This window comes from Cebidichthys violaceus, unplaced genomic scaffold, assembly GCF_023349555.1.
Source record: "Cebidichthys violaceus isolate CVI_PGR_0920_01 unplaced genomic scaffold, fCebVio1.0.p SCAF_24, whole genome shotgun sequence".
NCBI classification, from domain to species: Eukaryota; Metazoa; Chordata; class Actinopteri; order Perciformes; family Stichaeidae; genus Cebidichthys; species Cebidichthys violaceus.
The window spans coordinates 7,546,156-7,570,098 of NW_027176417.1; the positions used below are offsets into that span (position 1 = coordinate 7,546,156).

A 23,943-nucleotide genomic window follows, 5' to 3' on the forward strand; every position below is an offset into this window, starting at 1 on the left:
GGAAGTCTCATTAGATATGTTGTCTGGCTTGATGTCGGTTGGCTAAGTCAGTTAATAATACATGACCGGTTTTAGTTTCTTCTTTGTACTATCAATTCATCCATTCATCTTAATAATGTAAAACCAGTTGTTTATTGTATATATGTATAATAAGTGTGAAAATGATCCCCAATAAGTGTTGAAATGGCTGTGATACTTGTTGCTCTGTGTTATTATGTGATTCTGAAGAGGAAAGAGGTGAATCCGTGGCGACAGAGGGAGGGGTGATATGCTTGTAGAAATCATAGGGCGTATGAGGAAGTTGTAAGAGACGGTGAATAGAAAGTTCAGCCGTACAGAAGGACTTGCCACATTCAAAATGCCTGCAAAGAAAGTCTGCATCGTCGGATCTGGAAACTGGTAACTTTACAGCTCTCTCATAAATGCATATTTCAGAAACAATAGCGCTATTTCATTTGATAGTGATGTGAACTGTTATGTCATGCACTCAATGCTCAACTGAACGCGGATTTTGTAATTTCGCAGATTAAGACCCATACCACCAGTATTTAAGTCTAATGTCTAAACGCTGTTATTTCACATTAAAACGCGTCCACCTGCTGTGGATCTATTGCGCTTCCCTTTTTGACGGCAGCCCATATCTTACACCAATCTGATAAATCATGATCATGCTCGTATACTTGCTCAGATAAAAAACGATCTATTATTTTGATGCCTGAGTAATAATGACCTTTGGACACTTTATGGGAGTTTAACCTGCCAGTGTAGCAGCATTGTGTCATCATGTGGTTATTTAGTGGTTTGATTTGTTCCATTTTCACCTGAACAATGCTTTCAGCCTGTTCTGACCTGTTTTACCTTCCCAAAGTCCTGTCTGAGTCACTGGAGTCTGGTTCTGGTGTTTGGATTGGATTATGAGGCTTTTCTTCTTCTCTGGTGAATGTTGCTCTGACAGTGATTGTCAGCTCGTCTTCTTTTCTCTCTCAAGGGGCTCTTCCATTGCCAAAATAATCGGGCACAATGTTAAAGCATCCAACCGGTTCAACCCAATGGTGAACATGTGGGTTTATGAAGAAATGATTGAAGGGAAGAAGCTCACTGAGATCATTAATACAGAGCACCAAAATGTCAAATACCTGCCAGGTCACAAGCTGCCCAAAAATGTGGTAAGATTAAGTTTTCATACATCATGTGCGTCAGCAGGTGATGCGATTCACTGCAATCTTAAACCATGATAACAAACCTGTGACCCATATGTGTCTTGTCATGAATTACTGCTGTTACATTGTTATCATTGAGACTTGGGTAGAAACAGTACGTTTTAAAAAAAAAATTACTTAATTACTTTAGTTTTGTGTTTAATTTAACCATTTTTACCAAATGACTCGTGCATTTACTTTTTTATTATTGTTATGGATGTTTATTATTTGTCTAATCGATTTTTAATAATTATTATCAAGAAAAAACATAAGATGGTACATCTCAAGGGGTCTATTCTGGTACATTATATACATATTTTTTCAAGATAATTATTTTGGCCTTTTCATTAGCTGGATAGGATGGATAGACTAGAAAACGGGAGAGAGAGGCGTGCAGCAAAGGGCCGCGGGTCGGACAAAATGTATTTGATATATTTAAGCAGCAGAGCCACAACCTGTTTGTTCCACACGTTGGTAATAATCGGCCACTATTTAAAGGCTGACTGTGCCTCTCTAGGTTGCTATTCCAGACATCACAGAAGCTGTCAAAGGAGCAAAGATCCTCGTCTTTGTAATCCCACACCAGTTCATCGGCAAACTGTGTGATCAGATGAAACCTCACATCACGGAGGGAACCATTGGGATATCGCTCATCAAAGTAAGATCCTGTTATTGTTCTTTGTGTCAGCTTTCCTCACAGCAAAAAAGGGGGAAACAGGGAAATCTTGTCACCTGACTTTGTAGTTGAGCAACACACAGACTATCACAACAATGACACTTAAAACATGCGTTGCCTCGAGGCCACCGCACTCTCCAAGCACTACGTGTGGCACTAAGTGAGTCTCTTATTGGTTATTGTCATCCAGGGTATCGATGAGGGACCAGATGGACTGAAGCTAATCTCAGACATCATCCGAGAGAAACTAGAGATCGAGGTCAGCGTCCTTATGGGGGCCAACATCGCCAGCGAGGTGGCAGATGAGAAGTTCTGTGAAACCACAATCGGTTAGACTCTGTTTTTAATTCAGCATTCAGCTGCACAACATTTTCCTGACGTTGGTGATTTTAGAGAAGAGGATGCTGTGTGGTGGTCAGACAAAGACAAAAACACAGCGTTACTTCCCTGTTTTACAAATACTGAGTGACATTGTGCTCGTTTCTTTTCCTTCTTGACAAACTGCTTTTAATACAGGGGCAAAAAACGAGGCGAACGGCCTCATCTTCAAAGAGCTGCTTCAGACTCCCAACTTTCGCATCACTGTGGTAGAAGAGAGTGACACAGTGGAGCTGTGTGGAGCTCTAAAGGTAAAGACAGACACATATTTGGGAATATTAAGTGGTTATTCCTCATACCTCAGAGAGGTTCCAGATTTCAAATCTTGCCTCAATGTGTTAGTCAAAAGCCAAATGTTGCGTGGCAGAATATTGTGGCAGTAGGTGCTGGATTCTGCGACGGCCTGGGTTTTGGCGACAACACCAAGGCGGCGGTGATCAGGCTGGGTCTGATGGAAATGGTCGCCTTCGCCAAGATGTTCTGCAAAGGCCAAGTGAGCTCCACCACTTTCCTGGAAAGCTGCGGCGTGGCCGACCTCATCACTACCTGCTACGGGGGACGAAACCGCAAAGTGGCAGAGGCCTTTGTCAAAACGTCCAAAGTGAGTCCCATTACATCGTGAACTCCAGAGGCATAAACTCTACCCTCGTCTACTTTTATATTACATTTATGAACAGAATATATCCAGAAAACCACATTAACACTGTTCCTGTCTCCAGTCGATTGTTGAGCTGGAGGCAGAGATGCTCAACGGGCAGAAGCTGCAGGGCCCACAGACCTCCACTGAGGTCTACAAGCTCCTACAACAGAAGGACATGGTCAACAAGTGAGTCCATTTACCTCTAGAAAACACTGTTACCTGGCTATCAAATGTTGTGATATAAAGTCCCATTGTGTTATCAAAACCACATGAATCAAACTGGACCAATGAACCACGGCTCTAATGCATACTAATGCAATGATTGTGAAGTACAGGTAAAGTACAGTTCCACTGTGCAGTGCCACGGTCCTCTCACACCTGCATGGGTGCAGAGCTGATTAAGTCATGACCCACTGATTAGTTCATTTGACAAGCTGACGTGTGAAAGTCTTTCTGTGACCAGCTCACTGACGGTGTCCTCCATCAAACATCACATAACACTGAACTTTCTCCCACAGGTTTCCATTGTTTTCTGCAGTCTACCAGATCTGCTTTGAGGGCAAAGCGGTGGAAGAGTTCATCACCTGTCTGCAGAAGCACCCAGAGCACATCTGATGACTCTGTCCTCATGTTTACTGCTGCTGCATCTGTAGCAAGTTACCACTAGAGGGTGGAAGAGATGCATCAGATTGAAACACACAATGCAACAAAAGAGATTTAACAAGCGCACTTTTTATTCGTGACATTTCATAATTTCATAATAAGCTTTAAAGGCATTTTTGTATTGATTTTGTGGCAGGTATTAAACTATAGAACTCATTTTAAGGCAATGCAATGCACTCCACTTATTTTATTACTAAAACAATGTCAAATTTGTCATTATGTTTTCTCAATAAAATCAATTCATAAGAAACTAAAAACTGTCTTATTTCAAGAAATTACACTTTGAACATTCTGAACAATTTCAATTCTTTGACACAAGGAAACGCACCATTCACATGAGTGTTTATGTAGTGACGGATGAAGATGGTGCATCTCATCGTGTGTCCTGAATTGTGCACTGTTCACTCCTGTGTTTGCAGCTCTGTGATTGAGTTGTGTGTTAGATCCCACAGTCAGGCGGAGTCGGGCTGAAGCTGATTCCCACGAGGGCCTCAGTAACTCGGTATGAGAAAGCCGATTAAAGAACAAACGGCGTCCTTGTCCATCCATGTCAACCATGATGCCGGTCAGACCGGTGAAACCTCTGTCTGTCTCCCATAACTCTTTAGTATATCTGTGTCTATCTAGCTAGAAGGACAATATGCATATATGGACATCAAGTCTGTCTTTCGCCGCGTGTCCATTGGTGGGTACTTTCCAAGCTATCTCTCGCTGCAGGCTGACAGGCCTCCATGTCCAAAGGCTGCCCAGATCCCAGGACATCAAAGGGCTCACTGGAAAGCTCAGGGAGGGTGATGGAGGAGTTTTAGGGGGGCCATGAGGAGCGCCCATAGGTTCCCGTGGGAGAGCCGGGTCTCGCAGGTCGATGTCCTCTGCTCTGGAGGGCTCTTCTCATCTCCGAACAGCAACTGTCATCGGTGGGTTTTTGAGTGAGCGCTGAGATCCTTGTGGTGGTTTAACACAAGCCGAGATCCTCTGTTTCAAAGAGAAGGGCCACCCTCAGATGAGACCCAAGTTTGAAAGAGGAGCTTAATCACCACGGTAACTTGTATGTTGGTACCCCCAGACCCCCCCCCCCCCCCCCCCCCCCCCACACACACACACACACACACACACACACACACACACACACACACACACACACATACACTGTCCTCCAACAAGAGGCCCGTTGGATTGAGGTCAGTGCTGCTTTTGATTTAATAGAACCTATCTGCTTCGTTACCTGTAAAGCTGCACTCAAGAGAATTTTTCCTTCCTACAAACCTTTTTCTAAACCTTTTTCTTTGCAAGTTACTTAAGTTAATCACTTCCTGCTAGCTTTTATTTTGTAAGTGCCTTTTTACGTTTTGGGTCCTTTTATTTTGAAGTCCTTTTTGGCGAAACAGGAAGCAGATCCAAATCTCATCAGAGTAATGTAACTTGACTTTGCATATAGAAAAGTACGATAATTGACGTGCAGACTAAAAGAAAATTGTTTTAAGATACAATTCCTCTGCAATAAGTGTTTATTAATTAACGGTTAAGCACCTAGCTGGAAAGGGAACAAGATATTGTGTGTTTATTGAGTTTATTGTGTGTTTTATGTAACGTTATTACTGTTTCTACCAGATGCTAATGTTAGCTTAACAGTTATAGCTAAATGACTAAACTGTAATTTTAAGCTAATGCTAGATTTTGTTTTTTACGTGTGCTTTTGAAAAGTATATATGAGAGAACATGTTTAATTAATGCTCCCATGTATATTTAAATGCAATTTAAGGAATGTTTAAACTCGTTTGTTTTATCTGTTCCGTAGCTCTTACGGTGTTTTCTGGAGATTGGTCAAAAGGAGAAAGAAGTCAGTTTGTGTTCATCAACATACGGATGACGGTTGAGCATGAATAAAGGCCTCTGGAAGCATCAGTACCTTCACCATTGTCCGGCTGGAGTCCGCTACAGAGAGAAGTGAGAAAAAGAACAGTTTGTGGTTTTAGGGAGAGTGTGTGTTGGAGTTCAATTACAAAGAAAAAGTCACCAGACAGTAAAAGCTGTCGTCGGTAAAGTCTTCCAGAGTAACTGGAATGGCAATACATTTGGTGCTGTTTGATGTGTGCCATTTTGTCTAAAGCTTAAAAAGACTGTTGTTCTACTAAGAATGTGCATCAACTGTATTACCGTGGATTTATCTCCGTTGCAGCTCTGTGTTTTCTGTGTGATATCAACCCAAATACACACTGGGAAACTTTTCAGCACATTCCACATTCAGTATGGATGTGATTTATGAGGTGTGATGAGACTGAGCTGTTATTCACAGTCGGCTTATCACACCTGTGTCTCCCGTGGATGAATGTGTCCGTTGTGCATCCAAACTTCTCCCCTGAGTACTCCGGGGCTTTGTTTTTTTTCTTCATTAGCTGTGTGGGCCACCCCAGGGCCAGACCACATGGTTCTCGACTTTAGATTTATAGCACCCGGAGAGGCTTTGGGTCAGTGTGAAACCTCACAAGTAGGCTAACAGATAGCTTATAATGTTACCTACAGGCATGCAAGTCTTGGCAGTTTGGCCTCGTGTTTGTACTGTACATATTTCTTTTAATCTATATGCGGATACATTTATGGATGTGTGTGTGTTTGACACTTTCCTACATCCTCAGCTAATTACAGGCCGCTGATCTCGTCAGCTGTCGCCGCTACACTCTCTTTACATGTCAATGACAGCCAAATGGGACCTCACATCCTTCCTCCAGCTCATACAATGCCTCTTTGAAAGCGCGAGAGATGGAGAGAAAGAGAGGGATGCCGCTCCTCGTCCCAGCTGCCGTCTGCTCAGTGGCAGAGGGCACGCTGTCTTGTCCGTGAAATAGCAACCACTCCTACTCCTCTCCTCAAATCCTCCCCTTCATCCTTCACCTCTGCCCGGCCGCCTTCATCATCGCCTCGGCCTAATCTGTGCACGTTCACGGGGGACCTGCACCCCAGACTCTGCCTCTCTGCCTTCTTTTGTGTTCGCCAGCGCTCTGATGAGAGAGAAAGAGAAGCAGGAGGGAGCGGGGGTGGAGGGTAGGGTGGAGGTGAAAGCAGCGGTGACGGTGGTTTGCTCGAGTTTGTCTTTTTCTTTTGCAGTCTGGGGGAAGAGGAGGAGAACTTGGCAGGAAGCCTGGTCGTGGCACTGCATACAAACTCGGGGTGAAAACACAAGGCCTATTTGTTTGACTCTCCCATCCTCTCACCTCAGGGAGAGTGGAGGAAATGGCATGAGACAGCCATAAGATATGGTCCTTCCTCCGGGCAGCCATCGATCCTGCAACACAGCCAGGGGAATGGACAGGGACGAGACAAATGGAAAGTAGTCCACGTCTGGAAATCGCAGAGCATAATTCAGTGAAATGAAGTCAATTTGTACAGTAAGGACTTGGCAGGATGCCCAGCCTTGTTTGCTGCTTAAAAAACAGTGAAAGGCACTTTGAATAAATATAAAATACTATCAGACGTTACGTGAATCTACAAAACAGCATCAGGAGAGTAACCCCAATTTATCACCACAATATATCTCAGACTACACAAATGGCTGACGAAGTCAAAGCTGGACGTCTCCCATGTTTTTAAACATTACGTCTTGGTTCTCAGCTTGCTCTCCTGTGGACTCAAAGTAGCTGACATCAGCGCAAACTCCACAATTCTCTTTGATTTGTGGAAGATGAAATCTTTACCGTATGCACTGTACTTGTCTCTCTCTTTCATGTCAAAAGGGAAGGTCAGATTTGTTTTCCTCATAAATTTCTATCTATGTTCCTTCAGTTTTGAAAGCGTTGCAGCACATGTAGACCTTCGGGATGGTCTGGTGTTCCGATTACTCGTCTGTGGTAGTCACGTTCAAAATGTCCCATTGATAGGAGACAACGTTTCCATAAAACGAGTACACCGAAGGAGCTGTAAGTATTGCAGCAATCCGCTGAGTTGACTGCTTTATGACTGCTCTGGTATTGCAGCGAGCCATCCTGAAGGGAGGCGTTGTGGTTGAACGATAAAGCAGCCTAACACTTGTGGAAGAAGATGGGGTGATAGTCAAATGGGCGTTTATCTATTTAAGCATCTGTTAGCGTTTAAGTGTTTCCTGGTGTGTTTTCACAAAAGTCTTTCCATATTTGACCCGGTCACCTTTAGATGTTTAAAAGCATGTTTTTAAGGGGAACGTGAGCGTCAGCCTGCACCATGTGAGCAATGTAAAAAAGGATATGTTTCTTCCACCTAGAGTCCGCACGGTTGAAATGTAAAGGACTGGAGCTCCTTGACTTGTTGCATGCATACTAAATGCTTTGACGTGTCTCCTTGCATCCTCTCCACACAGCTGCAGAATATACATGGCTTTCCTCTCTCCAACAGTTAACTCAGTGCTCCTGCAGGGCTCTGACCTGTGACATGGAAGAGTCGGACCTCATGCCTGGAATGGATCCGGATGTGCCGCAGGTCAAGACGTACGTTCGAGGATCGTTAGCCATTACTTCCCTGCCGCACTCTCAGGGCACAAACAGGTTTTGGCCCAAACTGCAGCTGCCAATAGGTAATCGATTGTGCAAATTGATGACTCATCAATACTGACCAGATTTATGACCTGTTGGCCTGCCCTCATCCGTTAGACTGCTGCCCTCTGTGGTGACTGGTAGTACTTGGAGTTACAGACATGTTGGCTGAGCATATAGTGTTGGAAGCCTATTTTTGGTTTGTTTGTTTGTTTTTGGTTCTTTTTGTATTTGTTCCCTTTTCTTTCAGTGAAGCAGAGAGCCGCTGTTGGGAGGCGAGGCCAAGTGGTGAGGTCCCTGCACCTGATGCATGCATGGAAAAGCACAGTAGACTGCGCCTGAGGTGAGTGAGCGGTAGCACACCTGGTTACTCTTCAGTGCCGTCTGTCTCCACCTGCGGCCTCAGCGTAGTTTCTCCAGTGTTGCTTAGTTTCTGTTGGACAGGTCTATAGGTTGTTATGGTTTCTAAGGCCCTTATTGCACTCTCCACTCTCACAGATACGGGCATATCTGAGCGAGTGGAGGAGGAAGACGGGTTTCAAAAATAAGTGGGTGCTAAAGTGTTAACACTCGTATCCACATGCTCACAAAACGCATAATGGTTGTTAGCTAGTAAACTGTAACTGTCTTTGATTGTCTTTTAACATTGATTGACATTATTCACTGTGGTTTCTGCATGGAAAATTGTCATTTTAAAAATGTGATCAGGCATTCCTTTGAGTCTTGATTTAAAATAACGCATCACAAGTTTGCGATTAAGAATCCTAAGACTTCCTTCATCAAATGCTAACTCTTAATGATATGACCTAAATTAATAACATTTTATGCCAACATAGTGCAGCGCTGCTTTTTATCTGATTAGCTTCTGACGTTCTGGTCTAATTGAATACCCATGATGAAAGGCTGGTTTGGCATTATGCTCTTTGCTTGGCTGTTAGCTTGGCTGTTAGCTTAGCTGTTAGCTTGGCTCCGGAATAGTTTTAAAAAAAGATTTATGTGTAAAGGAAGAGTCTCAGTTGTAGCCACGGCAGAAAAACACATTTAAGGACCTGACTCCTTATATGATCAATATGTAGATGTTTAAGGACACCTGTGTCCTATTCTTAATGCCTGTGGAGCTGTTTCTGTCCCTCAGTACCCTGAAGAAGACTCATGTCCAAAATGTTGGTTTATTTGTTTGTTTTTTTAACATCGTCAGCACCTCTTCAACACTGGGTTGCATTTACCTTCTATCTCATCCGAAAAACACAATTTATGAAATAGTTGGTCTTTGTACTTCAAAGTCTTGCAATGTCGTCAGCCCACTCCTGCTCACTGTCTCTGTGAGCAAACCATGTTGCAATGCAATGAGCTTAGAGGGGAAGAATGCGACAACAGAATGGAATTATGCGAGAAATTATTGCGTTTGAGACCGCGAGGAATGCACCAGAGATGGGCTGAAGCAGAGCATTTGTTCACGGTGGGGTAGGGACGACAAACAGCGGGCGGCCGATGCTGTAGTGAAGGGCTCTCACACACCGGCAGCAGGCTAGGAACAGGGTTTATTTGAAGGGAATGCCTGCATTCTATGAAAATAAAATGAAAGAAAGAAAAATGAACTAAAAATGGCATCTGGGATAAGGTTGATTGGACTTCTTGTGGGCTGCGAGGATGGGTGGCAGCGAGGAATGTAACGCGCTAAGGGGTGCCCTGCAGAGAAGCCGATGAAAAGCAGAGTGCTGGTGGCTCCCGGGTGGCATAGAGAAGTCTACTTGGCAGTAAAGCTGGGAGTCATGTGCCTCCATTTAAATGAGAAGGCGAGAAAGGAAAGAGACGGAGAAGGGGAGGAAGAGAAATACAGGCTGCTGGCTCTGCCAAGCCGAGACACTTGAGGAATGCAGCAGCAGCGCTCGATTCGCAGTACTACCATTACAGTTACTGCTGTCTGAGTCAGGAAAACGGCTCTTCTAGTCCAGTCAGCAAGTCTCATAGCCAGTGTAAACAGATGACGGGCAACACCATCAGACCGAGCTGTTGGATCCTGACAGACATTTGGAGCGTAGACGTATTTTAACTCTGTGTGCTGCATGCATCCACGTGTCTGCATATGGTTGATAATTGCACATCGCTCCATGTCTCTCAAGTGTTTCAGACGTGATCACTGTCTTGTCTTTTTAATGTTTGGAGGTGTGTGTGTGTGTGGCATGTGGTGTGACTTCTCCAGCCCTGGCAGTTAGTTAATAAACACAGGCCTGTCAACAGCTGCTGGTGATGTAATGTGGAACTTCTCCTCACTCTCCTTATCCTCCCGCCCCACCCCGCCTCCCTCACTCCCTCCACCACCCTCCCTTCTATTTACAAGTCTCTCTGGGTGTTGATGCAGACTTCCAGCAGCGCCAGCACAGATAGTGTTTGTGTGTGGCTTCCCCCTGCAACACTTGCAGGGGGATTTACGACAGCATGTTTTCAGCTGCCGTCAAAGGAAATTCCACATCATCAGGTTGTCTTCCTAACCAAAACACCTCAGAGAGTCTGGGAACTAGAGAGCTGGCTACAAACCTGTTGAGTGGAGCGGATCTGGCCGACGCAGAGTAAGTTTGGATTCCTGCTTGTTTGTCTTGTGACCTTATGGGAGGCTGAACCGTTTCACCTCCATTCAGAGTGTGAGAAGTGTGCAGAGCTAGATGAAATTGGTGGTAATTAATGCTAATTACCTGCAATGGGTCAAGTCGAACTTGTGCCAAAACATTTATTTGAATAGTTTTAGTTCATTTTGGTAAAAGACGTCTTAAAAAATCGTTTAATGCAACATGTGCTGGTGGTTTCCCCGGTGAGTAACAGTTTGGACAGCTTGAAACATTACTAAAAGATGCTGCTGAATTAGTGTACCGTATAACTTTGTAGCCACATTAATAATTAGCCAGCTAGTTGCAGCACAGCATCGTTTCTAGACTCAAGTTAAAGTGGAAACAGCACAAGCACACTGAAGTTCGGCTATTTAGTGAGCTGCCAATCGCTTGATGCCTGCATACCGAAGTGAGAGGGGGGCACGGTTGTGTATTTTGATAACGGTCGGAAAATTCCTCTGCCCTCTCTTGGCTTGCTGCATCACCCCTGGGCCTTTGAGTATATTTTTCTGGCTTTTTTTTTCTACCTGGAGCTATCATGAGAGAGTTCAGCAGAGAGTCACGCTGCCGTCCGAAGCACGCTGGGTTTCAGCGGAGGGTCCCTCGACAGGAAGCTCACTTCATTTTTTTCCTCAGGATGTATATTAAAGCATCCTACGCATCTGGTGGGATGAGCACAGGGAATTGTAGGGACTCCCCTCATGAACAAGATGACGACATTGTGCTCTAGACCTCCAACCCCTCCGGCCTAATTTAAACCCCCACACTAAATTGTGTGCTAAGTACTGCTGACTAAAGGAGATTTAAAGCAGCTTAGACGAGTCCTGTCTGGCAGAATCTTTATCATTAAAGGTGTTTGAGAAACACAATTTGTTGCGAGCAGATTGTTCCCCTTTTATCTTGACATGCTTTTGGTTAGGAAGTAATTTAGGTGTGTGCATAGTGAGAACCAGTCTTTTCAGTATTCCCTGTGAGCTGGTTGGATGGAGCATCAGTCATGTTTGACAAGCTTTCTTTAACAAGTAGGTGAAGTCATATATAGATGATGCACTCTTTAAAGAGACAGAACAGCAGAGGGTCCCATGCAAATTGTTTCACTTACCAAAAAAAACCCATTTAAATCCCGGAACACTTGAGAAGACAGAACTGGAGCATCTGGAGATGAGTGTGAATAAAAGCACGGTGGAGTCGATTAAATATGCAGGATGAGATGTCTCTTATCTGTCTTCTTACTGCAACAGATGATTTGGAAATGCCTCACGGTCCTCCTGAATGTCTTCCAGCTTTAGTGACTGTCAAAACACAACGAGGAGCTCCGCTTGTTCAGCAATTAAATATAGAAGATTCAAATGTACTCCCTCAGTCACGTTGGTCCTGCCTTTAAGAGTAGTGGTGAATTAAAGACCTTCGGTCGGACAAGACAATTTGAAGGTGCTGAGAACTCGTGATGGGCCCTTCATAAATAGTTTAAATGTAAATTAGAACCAAATGATGATAAAGAAATAATCATCCACATCCATAGCAACCATACACACATTTCTAAGCCGCCCTTAACAGCTGTACTCCTCCTCATTGTGTTCATTGTTTATTTAGTAGGCTGTCCTTTGGAAAATAGACATGAGCCATGTGTACCAACACCCAGTACTGCACACAAAGCTTCTACTTCTACCTGTGGACAATAATGTGGATAGTGCAAGTCCCCGAATAATCTGCTTTTAATGCCTGAAAGACAGACGAGCTCCTGCAGTATGATCGTAACGTGTAACCTATGTGCACATGTTCTGCCTGGTCTTGATAAATATAACGAACAGCATCAACATTCATTTTAAAGGGACTGTTAAATTGACATTTTAGCCTTGACAGTAAGCCTCTCATTTTCACACCAGTGTGATGAATACTTGAAAGCTGTTATGATTACCAGCATGGTTTAAAAACAGCGACCATGAGTGAGTGCACACTGGAAACATTGAGCTTAATGATTGGTTTGCTGACAGTATAAAAACAACAGACTAGTGTAAAATATGGCTTATTGTTGGAGGCTCCCAGGCCCAGTAATTCCGCGTTAGGCCGTTCCAGGCTACAGTTGGTCGTGCCAACTGTATCGGGTCACATGCAGAGCAGGACCAGAGAAGCCGGCCAGCAGAGGGACTCAAAACATCCGATCAGCATAGACCATCTGTGCTGCTAGAATACAGATGGAACTCTCTCTCCGCACGTTAAGCCCCACATCAGACACTTGCATGCTTCAATTTTCTCCTCAATGAATGGAGAGCAATAGCACCCCCCAACGTCCCCTCCCACTTCCCCCTCGCGTAGCGGGCGAATTAAACGCGAGACTCAAACGTATAATCATCCCGGTCATTCATTCTTCTCCCATGGACATGGCAATCTGGATGAATCATTCAGAAGAAAAATGGAGAGAGAACCGGGCTGTGTACCGCGGGGGATGCCTCTGCGCTGACCCCGTTTCAGTCTCCCCCTCATTCAAGGCAGGCGCAGGGCATGGAGACTAAATGAATTGGTTCCTGGGGCAAAAGGGGTTGCACCAATCAATGTCCAATCCCATCCACCATCCACTCCCCGGCCCTGGCACTTCCTGGCATTGCTCTTTTTTTGGGGCGGCAGGGCATTGATCATGGAGGTCCGAGTCGCTGTTTGGCCTTTTCTTCCTGAGACCTTTTTGTTTTCAGTAGGTTTATAATAGATGTGAGCACTAATTGAAGACTCATGCACGATGCATGCCTGGAATCCCTTTCTCTAAAATCTTTGGCTCTCCCTCCTCCAGATGGCCATTTAAATATTTGCTTAAATTTATTTGCTCCACCACTTATTGTATAGTTTAATGTATAACCCATGACTAAATCAATTCACAATGAAAACAAGCAAATGTAGGACATTCTTTTATTGCAAATTCTGCTGCAATAATTCCTCAATGAAAGGTTTTGTTTCATGAGAAAGGGAGCAAAGTTCAAGCCACACACTTGATATCTGTGTTTGAACTTGCCATGACAAAGATTTCTTACTTGTGGCGACTCTTGTGTGAAATGAGAATATGCGTGGGTGACTGCCTGACTGTATTGGGTACAAAGGGCAGGATTGTCGCTTGTGGCAGAGTGTGGTCCGTCTAACACTGCGAAGTCAAAGGCCAGAGGGCGGAGCAACAGTGTTTCTTCAGCAGACCTTCACTGTATGTGGAGGATTAGTCCGGCTACAAGTTAAGATGAGAATGACTGACTGCAATAAATGCACAGCTGCCTAATTCTTCTCGGCTTACAAAGGAACAGTATCGAACCTGAGCCATGACAATCCATATTCATGGCCAATCTGGGCTTATTATCAACATTTATCCACGAGGCTCACAGCCTGTTCTCTGTACAGCGATCTCTCAATGGGTTTAAGTGTTATCATTAAGCTGTTATCCCCTCACATTATCCCCGTTGTAGTTGGGAGCTGTCTGGGGCTGTGTGACCTCAGCTGGGTCCTCCCTTGTTCCTGGAGCAGATGTTAAAAAAGGGTGTGTGTGTGTGTGTGTGTGTGTGTGTGTGTGTGTGTGTGTGTGTGTGTGTGTGCGCCCCCCCTCCCACCTCAAACAACCTCCCCATTCTGGTTGTACACACACACACACACACACACACACACACACACACACTGACACACACACTGTCCCACAGCGCCTCCTCCCTTCACCCTGGCATCTAATTAGGCCTACAGCACAAAGACTCCCAGATGTCAGCGTCCTCCTGGCCTCCTTTGATTATATCCTTTCCACCCCACTGGCTGGCTTGGCGACTGGCTGGATGGCCGGCTGGGGGCTGTGCGGACTATAGGCGTTGACACGTGTCACTCCGCTTAGGTCAACACCGAACCGGTTTAACATATCAGTAATTGCTTTTGGTGTAAATCTCAGGGAATCTGGAGGGAGGGAGGACGGCCCAATGGGCAATGGGTTGCCGAAAGCCTCTTGGATTCTTATAAACGGAGGCAAAGGAGCATTTAAATTGATCAGCATACCTATTAATATGATGCGTAGTTTTATCTAAACACAAGACAAAGAGTTCCAACAGAACCTCACATTTAAACTTACAGAAAACTACTGCAGCAGCATCAAGTGAGAAGTGCAATCCAACAAACCAAAGCTTAAGACAACATGGTCTCACACCAGCCGTTACGGTTTAGCTATTTGTGTAGCGCTCTTTAAAGGTCTGAGCCGAACGCAGTGACTGATGAGAGACACATTGTCATTGTTTTGCACGGAATAACTGAATGATATCTCAGCAACTATTGCATTTGATTCTATTTTGTATTCTTACATGAAAACTCTGTTTTCCTTAAAGGATATTTCAGATTATTTGAAGTAGGGTTGTATGAGGTACTCATCCATAGTGTATTAGCTACAGTAGATGGCGTTCAGCATGACCCCAGTTTGGAGAATCAGAGTACCATCATGGTTGCAAAGTTGTGTTCAACAGCAAAACTTATTTTAGAAAAAAACCCAATAGTTTGATACCAGATTTCATTGACAAAACTCTTAATTTGACCTGTCGTAACATGGGAGTTGCTGGTCAATGGAGTCTGGTGGCTTTGAATAGATAACGGCTTCAGTTCCTCGCTGTCTAATGGAAAGGTAGAGATGTGAAAATATTCTAAATATAGCATACACTTAAACTTCTTTTAGGCGTCTGAAATACGTCCACAGCTGTACATTCCTCCTGTCTGTCCCTCTACTGCAGTAATGCACTGACTGTGGATCAGTACCTCATACTACCCCACTTCAAACTATCCCTTTCACCGCAACTGACAGCAGGAAGACGAAGCATCATTTGGTTTGTTTGTACTGTAGAAGGCAGGAGTTTGCTTGGCTTTTATCTGAATTCCCCTGATTTTAATGTTCGCTTCATCATTATCACTTCTGATCCATCCACTTCCTCGTCTCTCACACTTTCTATACCCTCAGGAAAATGTTGACTGTGTTTTCTATGTCGGGCAATCAGGCACACTACTATCATCCATTTTAATCATTGACTTTCAATTTCCTATACCCCCCCCCCCCCCCCCCATCTCTGCATCCAAGGGAAGCCATGGGCTTTACTTCCTCTCCTAATCTCCAGGGGAAAGGGACCAAACAGAAATGCAATCTAAACATAGACCAGAGCATTACATCAGATGCATACACTTGCACAATTAGTCATTACAAAGCCAGACCGAGCGACAGGTTGGGGTCATTAAAGATGGTGCATTCACATCCTCCTCACTAATTAGGCAACTTCCTTATACACCACATAACCCAAGGGTGTTCAGAAATGGGGCAGAGGGACGGATGTCAAATAAAACATCCGTTCTGGATGAAAACAGAGCGGCTGATCCTTCATGCAATCCGATGTTTGCGGCTTCTTAGCAGATTGGCAGTGGATGGAACATGTCATGTTGATGTGTGGGGATGTTTGACAAGTGCAGTCACGCTGCTGAAGCTTCAGACAGGGTGTAACAGATATAGCCTGCAGCAGATGCATAAAAGCACTTTGGGACGCTGTTTGGGAAGTGTGGTTGCAGTGACGGATGTCCCAACTTTTTGTAGCCATTGTTAAAATGCATTTACATGCACTTAGGTAACCTGGAAACAATCATTTTTCATGAGTTTGTGTAATTGGCCAAAAATTGGAGAACCCGCTGCTAGATATCTCGTGAAGAAAGGTGTCCTGGCCGAACAAAACCAGGTTCATGTGTTGTACTTTAAGATGAGTGTGTAGATGGAACCCCTATCTTAGTTAAAACACATCCAGGATTTATCCACGCATACCTGCACATGGTAATACAAGTTGTGTAGCACAGACGGGGTCTCTGACCCTGTAGCGTCCATCAGCTGACATTTGACCCTGTCCTCACCAATGAGGAAGTGGTGTGCTTACTCTGTGCACCACCACAGTGACTCTAAAGCCCGGGCTCTTTGTAAAGGAGTAGTATGCGTGAAGAGAAGTGTTTATCTTCTGCTGTGGTCTCAGTCAGACCAGGTCGGACTGGTTCCCAGCACTGTTTGGAGAGGCCTAGAAAAACAAAAGGGCTGGAGCTTGGGTTTTGGGGTCGTGTTGGAGGGTGGGATGCCTGGGTGACGCCCAGGGCCAGCAGTAAGATCTAGCTGGAACGTTGTGATCCCAGCGTGCTTTCAGGCCTGAGGAGAAGTTCACACTTCCGCTCATGTACGGGCTTGAATTTGAAGGGAAGGCATTGCAATAGAAACGGAGGACAGGTTCTATAGTTACAAAAGAAGACGGCTGTAACTTTATCTGAAACTGCTGCGCTCCACTTGGACTCTGAACTCTAAAAGGTGAAAGCCTGTTCAACAGCGGAAACGTGACCTACCGGACATGAGGTGTTCCTTGTTGACTTTCTCTCTCTGTCCTCCACTCCTCCCTCTTTTCCCTCCCTCCAGGGCTTCCCAGGTGTGTGGATCGCCGCGGGGCAGAGGGACCATGAACAGACCCCTGGAGAGGAGTGAGCATTTCAAGAGATTGTCTCTTGACAGCGGCCTGCCGGTAAGTCGATCCCCAACACACCGCTTGTAAGATTGGTCACTTAGTCAGGAAGCAGACATCAGCAGTGGAATGTCCTCATTTTGTCTTGATCTACTGCTGCACTGTGGACTCAAATCTCCAGAAGGAAATGTTTGGGAGTCTTTAACGTTCAACTCAAAATGGCTTGGACTAGAGAAGAATGTAGTTAGAGATTCAACCACTGGCCACCACTATGGATTGTGTCACTATCAAAAGAAACCGGTCGATTGTAGCGTTTTTTAAATGTTTTAGTGAGGTTGTCTTTGGGACCATGTTGTCATTGCTGTGGCTTGTTTGGACTACTTCCCACTGAGCATTTGTCTGGGGCTCTTGTGTGTCTTTATAGTGGCTAACACTGCTCATGCTAACTATCCACGCTGTGCTTAGTTTATTCACATCTGCTGGGATTTAAACACGTTTCACTTCCTGTGTTAAGGCAAATCTGTCCCTGGAAAGATCCACTTAATGTTGAGTGTTTGGAAGAAAGAGACAATGTTAAACCTCGCATGAGTGAAGATGAATTACGTTTATATTCCATCAACCCGACAAAGAAAATGCACATTTATAAAAATGCCACCGGCGCCCTGAGAGTCGAGCGTTAAGAGTAAAATGAACGTGTACATCCATGTGTCAACAGCGGAGAGGAAAAGCAGCCTCCCAGGACTGTTTGTGAAGCACGCTGTGGCTGCCGGTGATTGACGGGCTTATCTTCATGCCGGGCCGCTCTCGCGAATCACAGGGGTGGAAACTAGTCTTGACTCAGGGTTAAATGAAGGTGAATCTGTAGCCTATCAAGTAGCCTCTTTTGAATGTCAAGTGCAGACATATAGTGGCTGCTGTGTTGCGTCTGCATGGTAGTGAAGAAGCTTAATTCCAGTTTGGTGCATACAGTGCAGTCACTGCGCAGGGAATGATAAATCAAGAGTCTTAAAATAGCGTTTTGATATAGGAAGCGCAGAAGCCATCAAGGACACATTTGTTGCAGATTAAAAGGCGACTGTTTTAGATTGCAGTCTCTCAGTGTTAGTAATTAGAAGGATGTTTTTCTTGAAAGCAGAAATAGTTCCTTCAACACTATAAAACCATGAAGTAATCTACAGTTAAAGGCTGCATTTCCGGGGGATTTAGTTGTTTATGGTGCAGTTTGTTGCACATGTCGCTGAGTGTGAGGCTTTAATGAAGCCGAACGATGTCAACATACTTTATCGACGTGACCTGACTTTATGACTTGCTGCTGACCTATGTTAACCCACTGCTGACATGCAAGAGAGCCCGAGTGATTAAAGTGCTGCTCTGGTGAACCGATCTGCTTCTTTCACATTTCCTGGATATGTACCTCTCCATGCACGGTGTTACCCGTCCCCAAAATAACTTCTGCAATCCCCAAACATCCAAAATGTATCTGCCAGTAAAAGAAGTCTTGATGTTTAAATTTCCTTTTGATTTGAGACACAAACCTCAAACTGCCAATCATTTCCTTAAACCACAACATGAGAGTGGATCTAGAAGGAGCGATGGAGCGACACACTTGAATCAGACACTGCTTTATAATGAATCCACAGTGGGTTAGCTTCGTGAATGAGTAACTTAATGTGGCACAGCCGACGATTACTTGGTGTTTTATGCCGTTTCTTATCTGTTGACTTTGTGATTCATAAAGGCTTTCCGAACGCTATCACTATCATTAACAGTTATCGGTTGATATGAGATTCACTCTGGCTTTAATTGCTTTAATTGGATACACAGCGACCTGATTTACTGTGAGGAAAATGAAAGTAGGTCATATTTGTGGTATGGGTTTATGATTCAGCATGCTCACATTTGTCCACTGGACTATCCATGCATGCATTTCACCCCACTGCCTCCCTCCTCTCTTGTGAACTCATTTGACTTCCTCATGTTCGTCCTTCTTGTAACTCTCGCACCCTCGCTCAAGTCCGTCTCTTGGTCTTGCTTTATCTTTTGCCTCGCTCTGTCCTCACTCTTTTTCTCCCCCAATGACTTGTTCTCACTCGGGGCAGCGGGAGCATAAGGGGGCCGGCTTGTTGTAATAGTGGGACATGAGGAAGCCCAGAGCGTTTTGGTAAAGGTCCAGCATAGATCTGGTGGTGTGCAGATTTTAATTCCATGGCATGGGCGACCATGAAGAGTGCAAACTGCTTTTGATTGAAGTTAAATTGATGTAGTTGCTTAATATATGCGCACATATCCTGAAATATCTCTTCCATGATTGCTAGATCCTCTGCATACCATAACAGCCAGGTTCCCTGTCAAAAAAGCAGCATTTAATCATGCCGAATCAATGACACAGAGATCAACATCAGCACCAGTGTGAATGCTATAAAGTAACAGTAATTTATAGCAATTTGTGGATTTACCGGTGATTGTCCACGCTTTCATTTCTGTGGTTAAATGAGCCTTTTTTCCTCCACAGTTCAGACAGAGGCCACTGAGTTTGTCTCTAAACTCAAACTTGGGTCTTTGTCCTTCCAGTGCTGATGGGGGACATGATGTCTCTGGCCCTCGTGGCCCTGCTGGCCCTGGCACAGATAAACCTGCTAAGTCCTGTAAACACTCCTTTTCCTGGGAGGATATGAGCCTCCGATACATTTATTTTTTCAGGCATCTGAGAAAACACAAGAGGCTGTCTCTGACATTCTGTCAGACGACAGGCATGTTCCGCTTTTCCCTCTCGGTCACCTGTGAACCAGCTTTCGGCCAGTCAGAGGCGCGTCTGCTTTACATAACGTGGGGTCTGACCTGGACAGATGACCCTGTGTGATCCAGCGTTGTGACAGAAGGCTGCCTGCTGCGTTTTGTCACAAGGTTGTCCGCTTTTTTTTGGCGGTAGACTACACTGTTTCACACAGAAACATGTTTGGCCTTGTTTTGTTGCTTTCACAAGGCGTTGCATGTGTTTCAAGGCCTGTTAGGATGATGAACAAGAGAGATTTTCCACCAGGGACGCCCCTGACAGATTTTCAGTCCACACTGACACACAAAGCTTGAGACAAAATACCATATGTCAGCTGTGGACCAGGTCAAATATTTATGTCTGCTCTTTGGATGGATTACATGGCCTAGCTTCATACAAAGCTTCTATCAATCGTCTTTGGGTAATTTGGTGAACATGGGGCTTGAATGTCAGTCAGGACCACTACCTCACACATGCATAATGCATTGAACCAGCATATGTTTCCTCCATGTATGCAGGCTAGGTTTGAGGGAATTTGTGTGTGTGTGTGTGTGTGTGTGTGTGTGTGTGTGTGTGTGTGTGTGTGTGTGTGTGCGCGCTCCAAAGCTGCTCCAGGCTCCATTCAAATAAGTAATTGACGTAATGTCATTGTGTCGTTTGTGTGTGTTCGATGTATCTAGAGTGTGTGGCCTTGCATGTTTTTAAGTGAAGTGGACCCTTACTCAGCGCTATTGGCATCTTATTGATGCGTTTCGTCACGGTGCTCGGCTCCTGTAGCGGGACGCGTTAGACCGGATCAGGTTATGTAGCTCAGGAACGGCCCAGAGTAACGGCACACACAGCAGCGCTCGCATGCAACTGGGGCACCATTTGCATTACATAACGGCCGTGTTGCTGGGTTGATTCGCTGCCTCTATTTATTTTTATCGTTTGATGCCCGCCTGCGGATGAGACTCTCTTCGTCATGCAGGGACGCGCACGGTGAGCCCGATGGCCGTGGACGGTCTGTGAGCTGTTGCTAGCTGCTGCCAGCCAGCTTTAAGTAGGTCACGGCAGACGCTCTGTCAGAGCGCTGTCCTTACAGTAGAGGCTAGCACAGCGGTTTCATTCAAGCATCATCTGTGGTGGTGTCAAAATGTTTCTCTTATTCACAGGTAACCGGCGTCGTCTAGCGTGTGTTTTGATTAGAAGGAATGTGGAGAAATGAGCGTGCAGAGTGCTTGAAGCTCTGCCTATTTTCACACCTATGTGCACCTGGCCTGTCGGATTGTGTTTGTTGGAAAGTTTGGTCCAAGAGCCAATCCAACCTGAGATGAAAGGCCCTTCTAAACTGGCTAAACGGCACGTCTGAAGTAGTGTGTAATCACGTCACCGCGCTCCAGCATTCAGGCTTGGTGATTGGTGGTTGGAGTGGATACGGTGAGTGTCCTGTCACGTGTCAACAATGCACATCTCCTTGTCGTCTCAGCTTTGTCTTGGCCTGTCTGCAGCAAGTGTCTCATTTCCATCTAACAAAAGAGCCACTCGTGCTTCCATCTAGTGTCGAATGCATTTCCTCAAACCGTGAAGTAATACTCATCAACCCAAGGATGCCTAAACTGGTGAGAGCATGTCCTTGTTTTCTCCTCCACACTGTCTTCCCTGCCAACGTGTATAATGTGTGCAGCAGTGCAATCATGCTCAGAGATAATTGATAACAAAAGGCCAAATTGAAAACACTCTGCAGGGGAGGGTTAATAATCAAGTGCACCACATTACTGATTAAACGCTTGCTGCATAGTTGTGAGTTATATTGAATAAACAGCATGTAGCTGTGCTTTCCTGTTTATCCCCAAAGTATTTGGGTTTAGCTAAATCCCCCTGGCTTTTGTCAAGCCTCCTCCTCGTATAAAGTCTTTTACGTGCTGATTTGCTGCCATGCTGTTACATCAGGCTGCAACTTGTTTCCCTGGACCGTTCGCCACTGACGAAAGTAAGACAATAAAATGGTCCTAGAAACAAGCTCCACAACAGACAAATTAGTTTGGTTTATGCTAAATTTAAGTGCAAATGAATTGGATGGTATGCCAGCATGGTGTCCACTTGGCAAGGTTTGATCTCCTCCATCTACCCCCCCCCCCACACACACACACACACACACACACACACACACACAGCCCATTACAGCTGGTTGTTACAATGCAGAATGAAGACATAAAACTTAGCAGGGGAGCAGGCTCTTTAGCTAGATGGGAAGAAATGCTCAGCCGTATCTGATTGGCTCCCACATCGTCAGGCAGACAAATGGCGGGGTTTGATATTTATTTCTGAGAAGCTCAAACTAATTGAGTGTAATTATACAGTAGAAATCCACCTCAGCGTGGGCCCTGTTCTCACGCCAAAGCTCAGGGGATGAGTGCTCACTCACAGCAACTGGTGTAAAGTGTGGTTCTGAAGCCAAAGCTCAGGGGACGATTTGGGTGGGAGCCGGTTACATAAAAAGATTTAGCCTCTTCTTTTCTCTCAGAGCACTCGGTCTCTCACACTTCATCTTGAGTGTTTAAATCAAGTTTCTCAGCAGGAGTGTACCAGCCTCCGGCCGGGGCTCTGACAGCTCCCTCAGCGTGCAGGTGACATACCATGCATAGCTGGGCTCGCCGCGTGGGTAGCCACGGGGCCACGGGGCCGCAGGGTGTGGGAACCCGGCAAACTCTGGGAGGCAGAAGAAGTGGCGTTTTCCCTCCTCTCGTCTCATGGGAACCGTCTCCTCTCTCATGAGCCGACCGGGAGCGATTACAGCGTTGGCTTTTCCCTAGACTCCAGTCTGAAACCCAACGGCTTCCCCCATATCCAACCACACGCTGTGGATAACACTAAGCGGCCTCCTTTCGCTTGTAAAATTGGTTTAATAATTGTTGAGGCTGTTTTGATATGAGCCACTCGTCTGTTTTTCCAACCTCCAAGTAATGAGATTTGGCAGTCCCCCGTTAATACCTAGCCTGTGTTTTTATTAGGGCAATTATCCAATATTTTATGGATGTCGGCATCACGTGTAGAGACGTTAAACGCCTCTTTCATTTTTTTGACATAACACAGAAGTCGAGTCATTTTCACAACATGATGTCAGAAATGTAGTTTCCTGTGTTTTGCAGGGATTTGACTGGAGTTCTGTGATTTGTTTCAGGTGAGGACAGCAAAGGTTTGCACCGTTTTGCTTTGGGTGATGGCAGACTCAAGTCACAAATGTGATGACTTTGATTTGACTTGGAAGAATCAAAAAAGGACTTTCAACTTGACTTGGACTTCAACACCAATGACTTGTGACTTCTCATGGATTTGAGCCTTTTGACATGAAAATACTTGATGGCTTCCCCCGAGCATTTGGTGAAAAGTGGTACATAGCTTGTTTAGAACTTGAAACTCAAAATGTAGGACTTGGGACTTGAGATTCACTTGTGACGTGCTTAACGGTGACTCGGTGCCACCTCTGGGTGATAGTGAAGCCAAGCGTTGCAGCTGACCTGCTTATTCTCAGCTTAGCATGTGAACCCTCTCCTCTGCCTGCCAATGACACACTGATGCTTGCTCATGTGCGCTGAAGTCTCTGACCCATGTCACAAGTTGCGTGTACGTTAAATGCCTCAGTAGTGATAATGCATGAAGTCCATTTGCCTGCTGAACATACTGTAGGTTGATGATCACTGTTATCTGTCGTGACTAAGGGCTTATCGCTTGTCGCTCAATCAAAGACACTTCAATAGTCAGTGGACAAATAAAAGAGAAAGCTTTTGTGTTCCAAACTGATTGAGGAGGCTTTTACTTTGTAGAGAGAAGGGACACTGAGTTTCTGCTGTGTGTGTGTGTGTGTGTGTGTTCCCTCCCGCTCAGGGCTTTGTCAGCTCTTATAATTGGACGTCCATTTTCCCTCGTCCAATGAGACCGTTCTTTGTGCAAATTATGGACTTTCTTCTCCCAAAGGAGGTCAAAGATGAAACCGTTACCACGTGCAGTCGGAGTCACATGCGTCGGTACCCAAACATTAGCGCTTTGCATCGAT

The 23,943-nt window shown here is 45.1% G+C and overlaps 2 protein-coding genes across 2 annotated transcripts in view; both read left to right on the top strand.

Annotated features, from left to right (window-relative positions):
- The first annotated feature begins 290 nt into the window (after window positions 1-290).
- LOC137879123 (glycerol-3-phosphate dehydrogenase 1-like protein) lies at window positions 291-3,807 on the top strand. Its single transcript, XM_068719705.1, has 8 exons — window positions 291-399; window positions 989-1,166; window positions 1,717-1,857; window positions 2,066-2,204; window positions 2,392-2,504; window positions 2,621-2,854; window positions 2,973-3,079; window positions 3,412-3,807. Exons 1-8 carry the CDS (start codon window positions 359-361, stop codon window positions 3,506-3,508), a joined length of 1,050 nt encoding a protein of 349 aa, XP_068575806.1. The 5' UTR covers window positions 291-358; the 3' UTR covers window positions 3,509-3,807.
- A 1,629-nt stretch (window positions 3,808-5,436) lies between these two features.
- Window positions 5,437-23,943, top strand: part of LOC137878933 (nck-associated protein 5-like) — a 113,599-nt gene continuing 95,092 nt past the window's right edge. The window contains exons 1-4 of the mRNA XM_068719453.1: window positions 5,437-5,503; window positions 7,922-8,099; window positions 8,309-8,401; window positions 17,092-17,194. Of these exons, the coding sequence (XP_068575554.1) occupies window positions 8,373-8,401; window positions 17,092-17,194 (132 nt within the window). The 5' untranslated portion in view covers window positions 5,437-5,503; window positions 7,922-8,099; window positions 8,309-8,372. The remainder of the gene's footprint in view (window positions 5,504-7,921; window positions 8,100-8,308; window positions 8,402-17,091; window positions 17,195-23,943) is intronic.

Coding starts and splice junctions, on each gene's coding strand:
- LOC137879123 (XM_068719705.1), top strand. CDS start 359: ATGCCTGCAAAGAAAGTCTGCATCGTCGGATCTGGAAACTG. Junction 400..988: donor ATCGTCGGATCTGGAAACTG/GTAACTTTACAG, acceptor TTCTCTCTCAAG/GGGCTCTTCCATTGCCAAAA. Junction 3,080..3,411: donor CAGAAGGACATGGTCAACAA/GTGAGTCCATTT, acceptor TTTCTCCCACAG/GTTTCCATTGTTTTCTGCAG.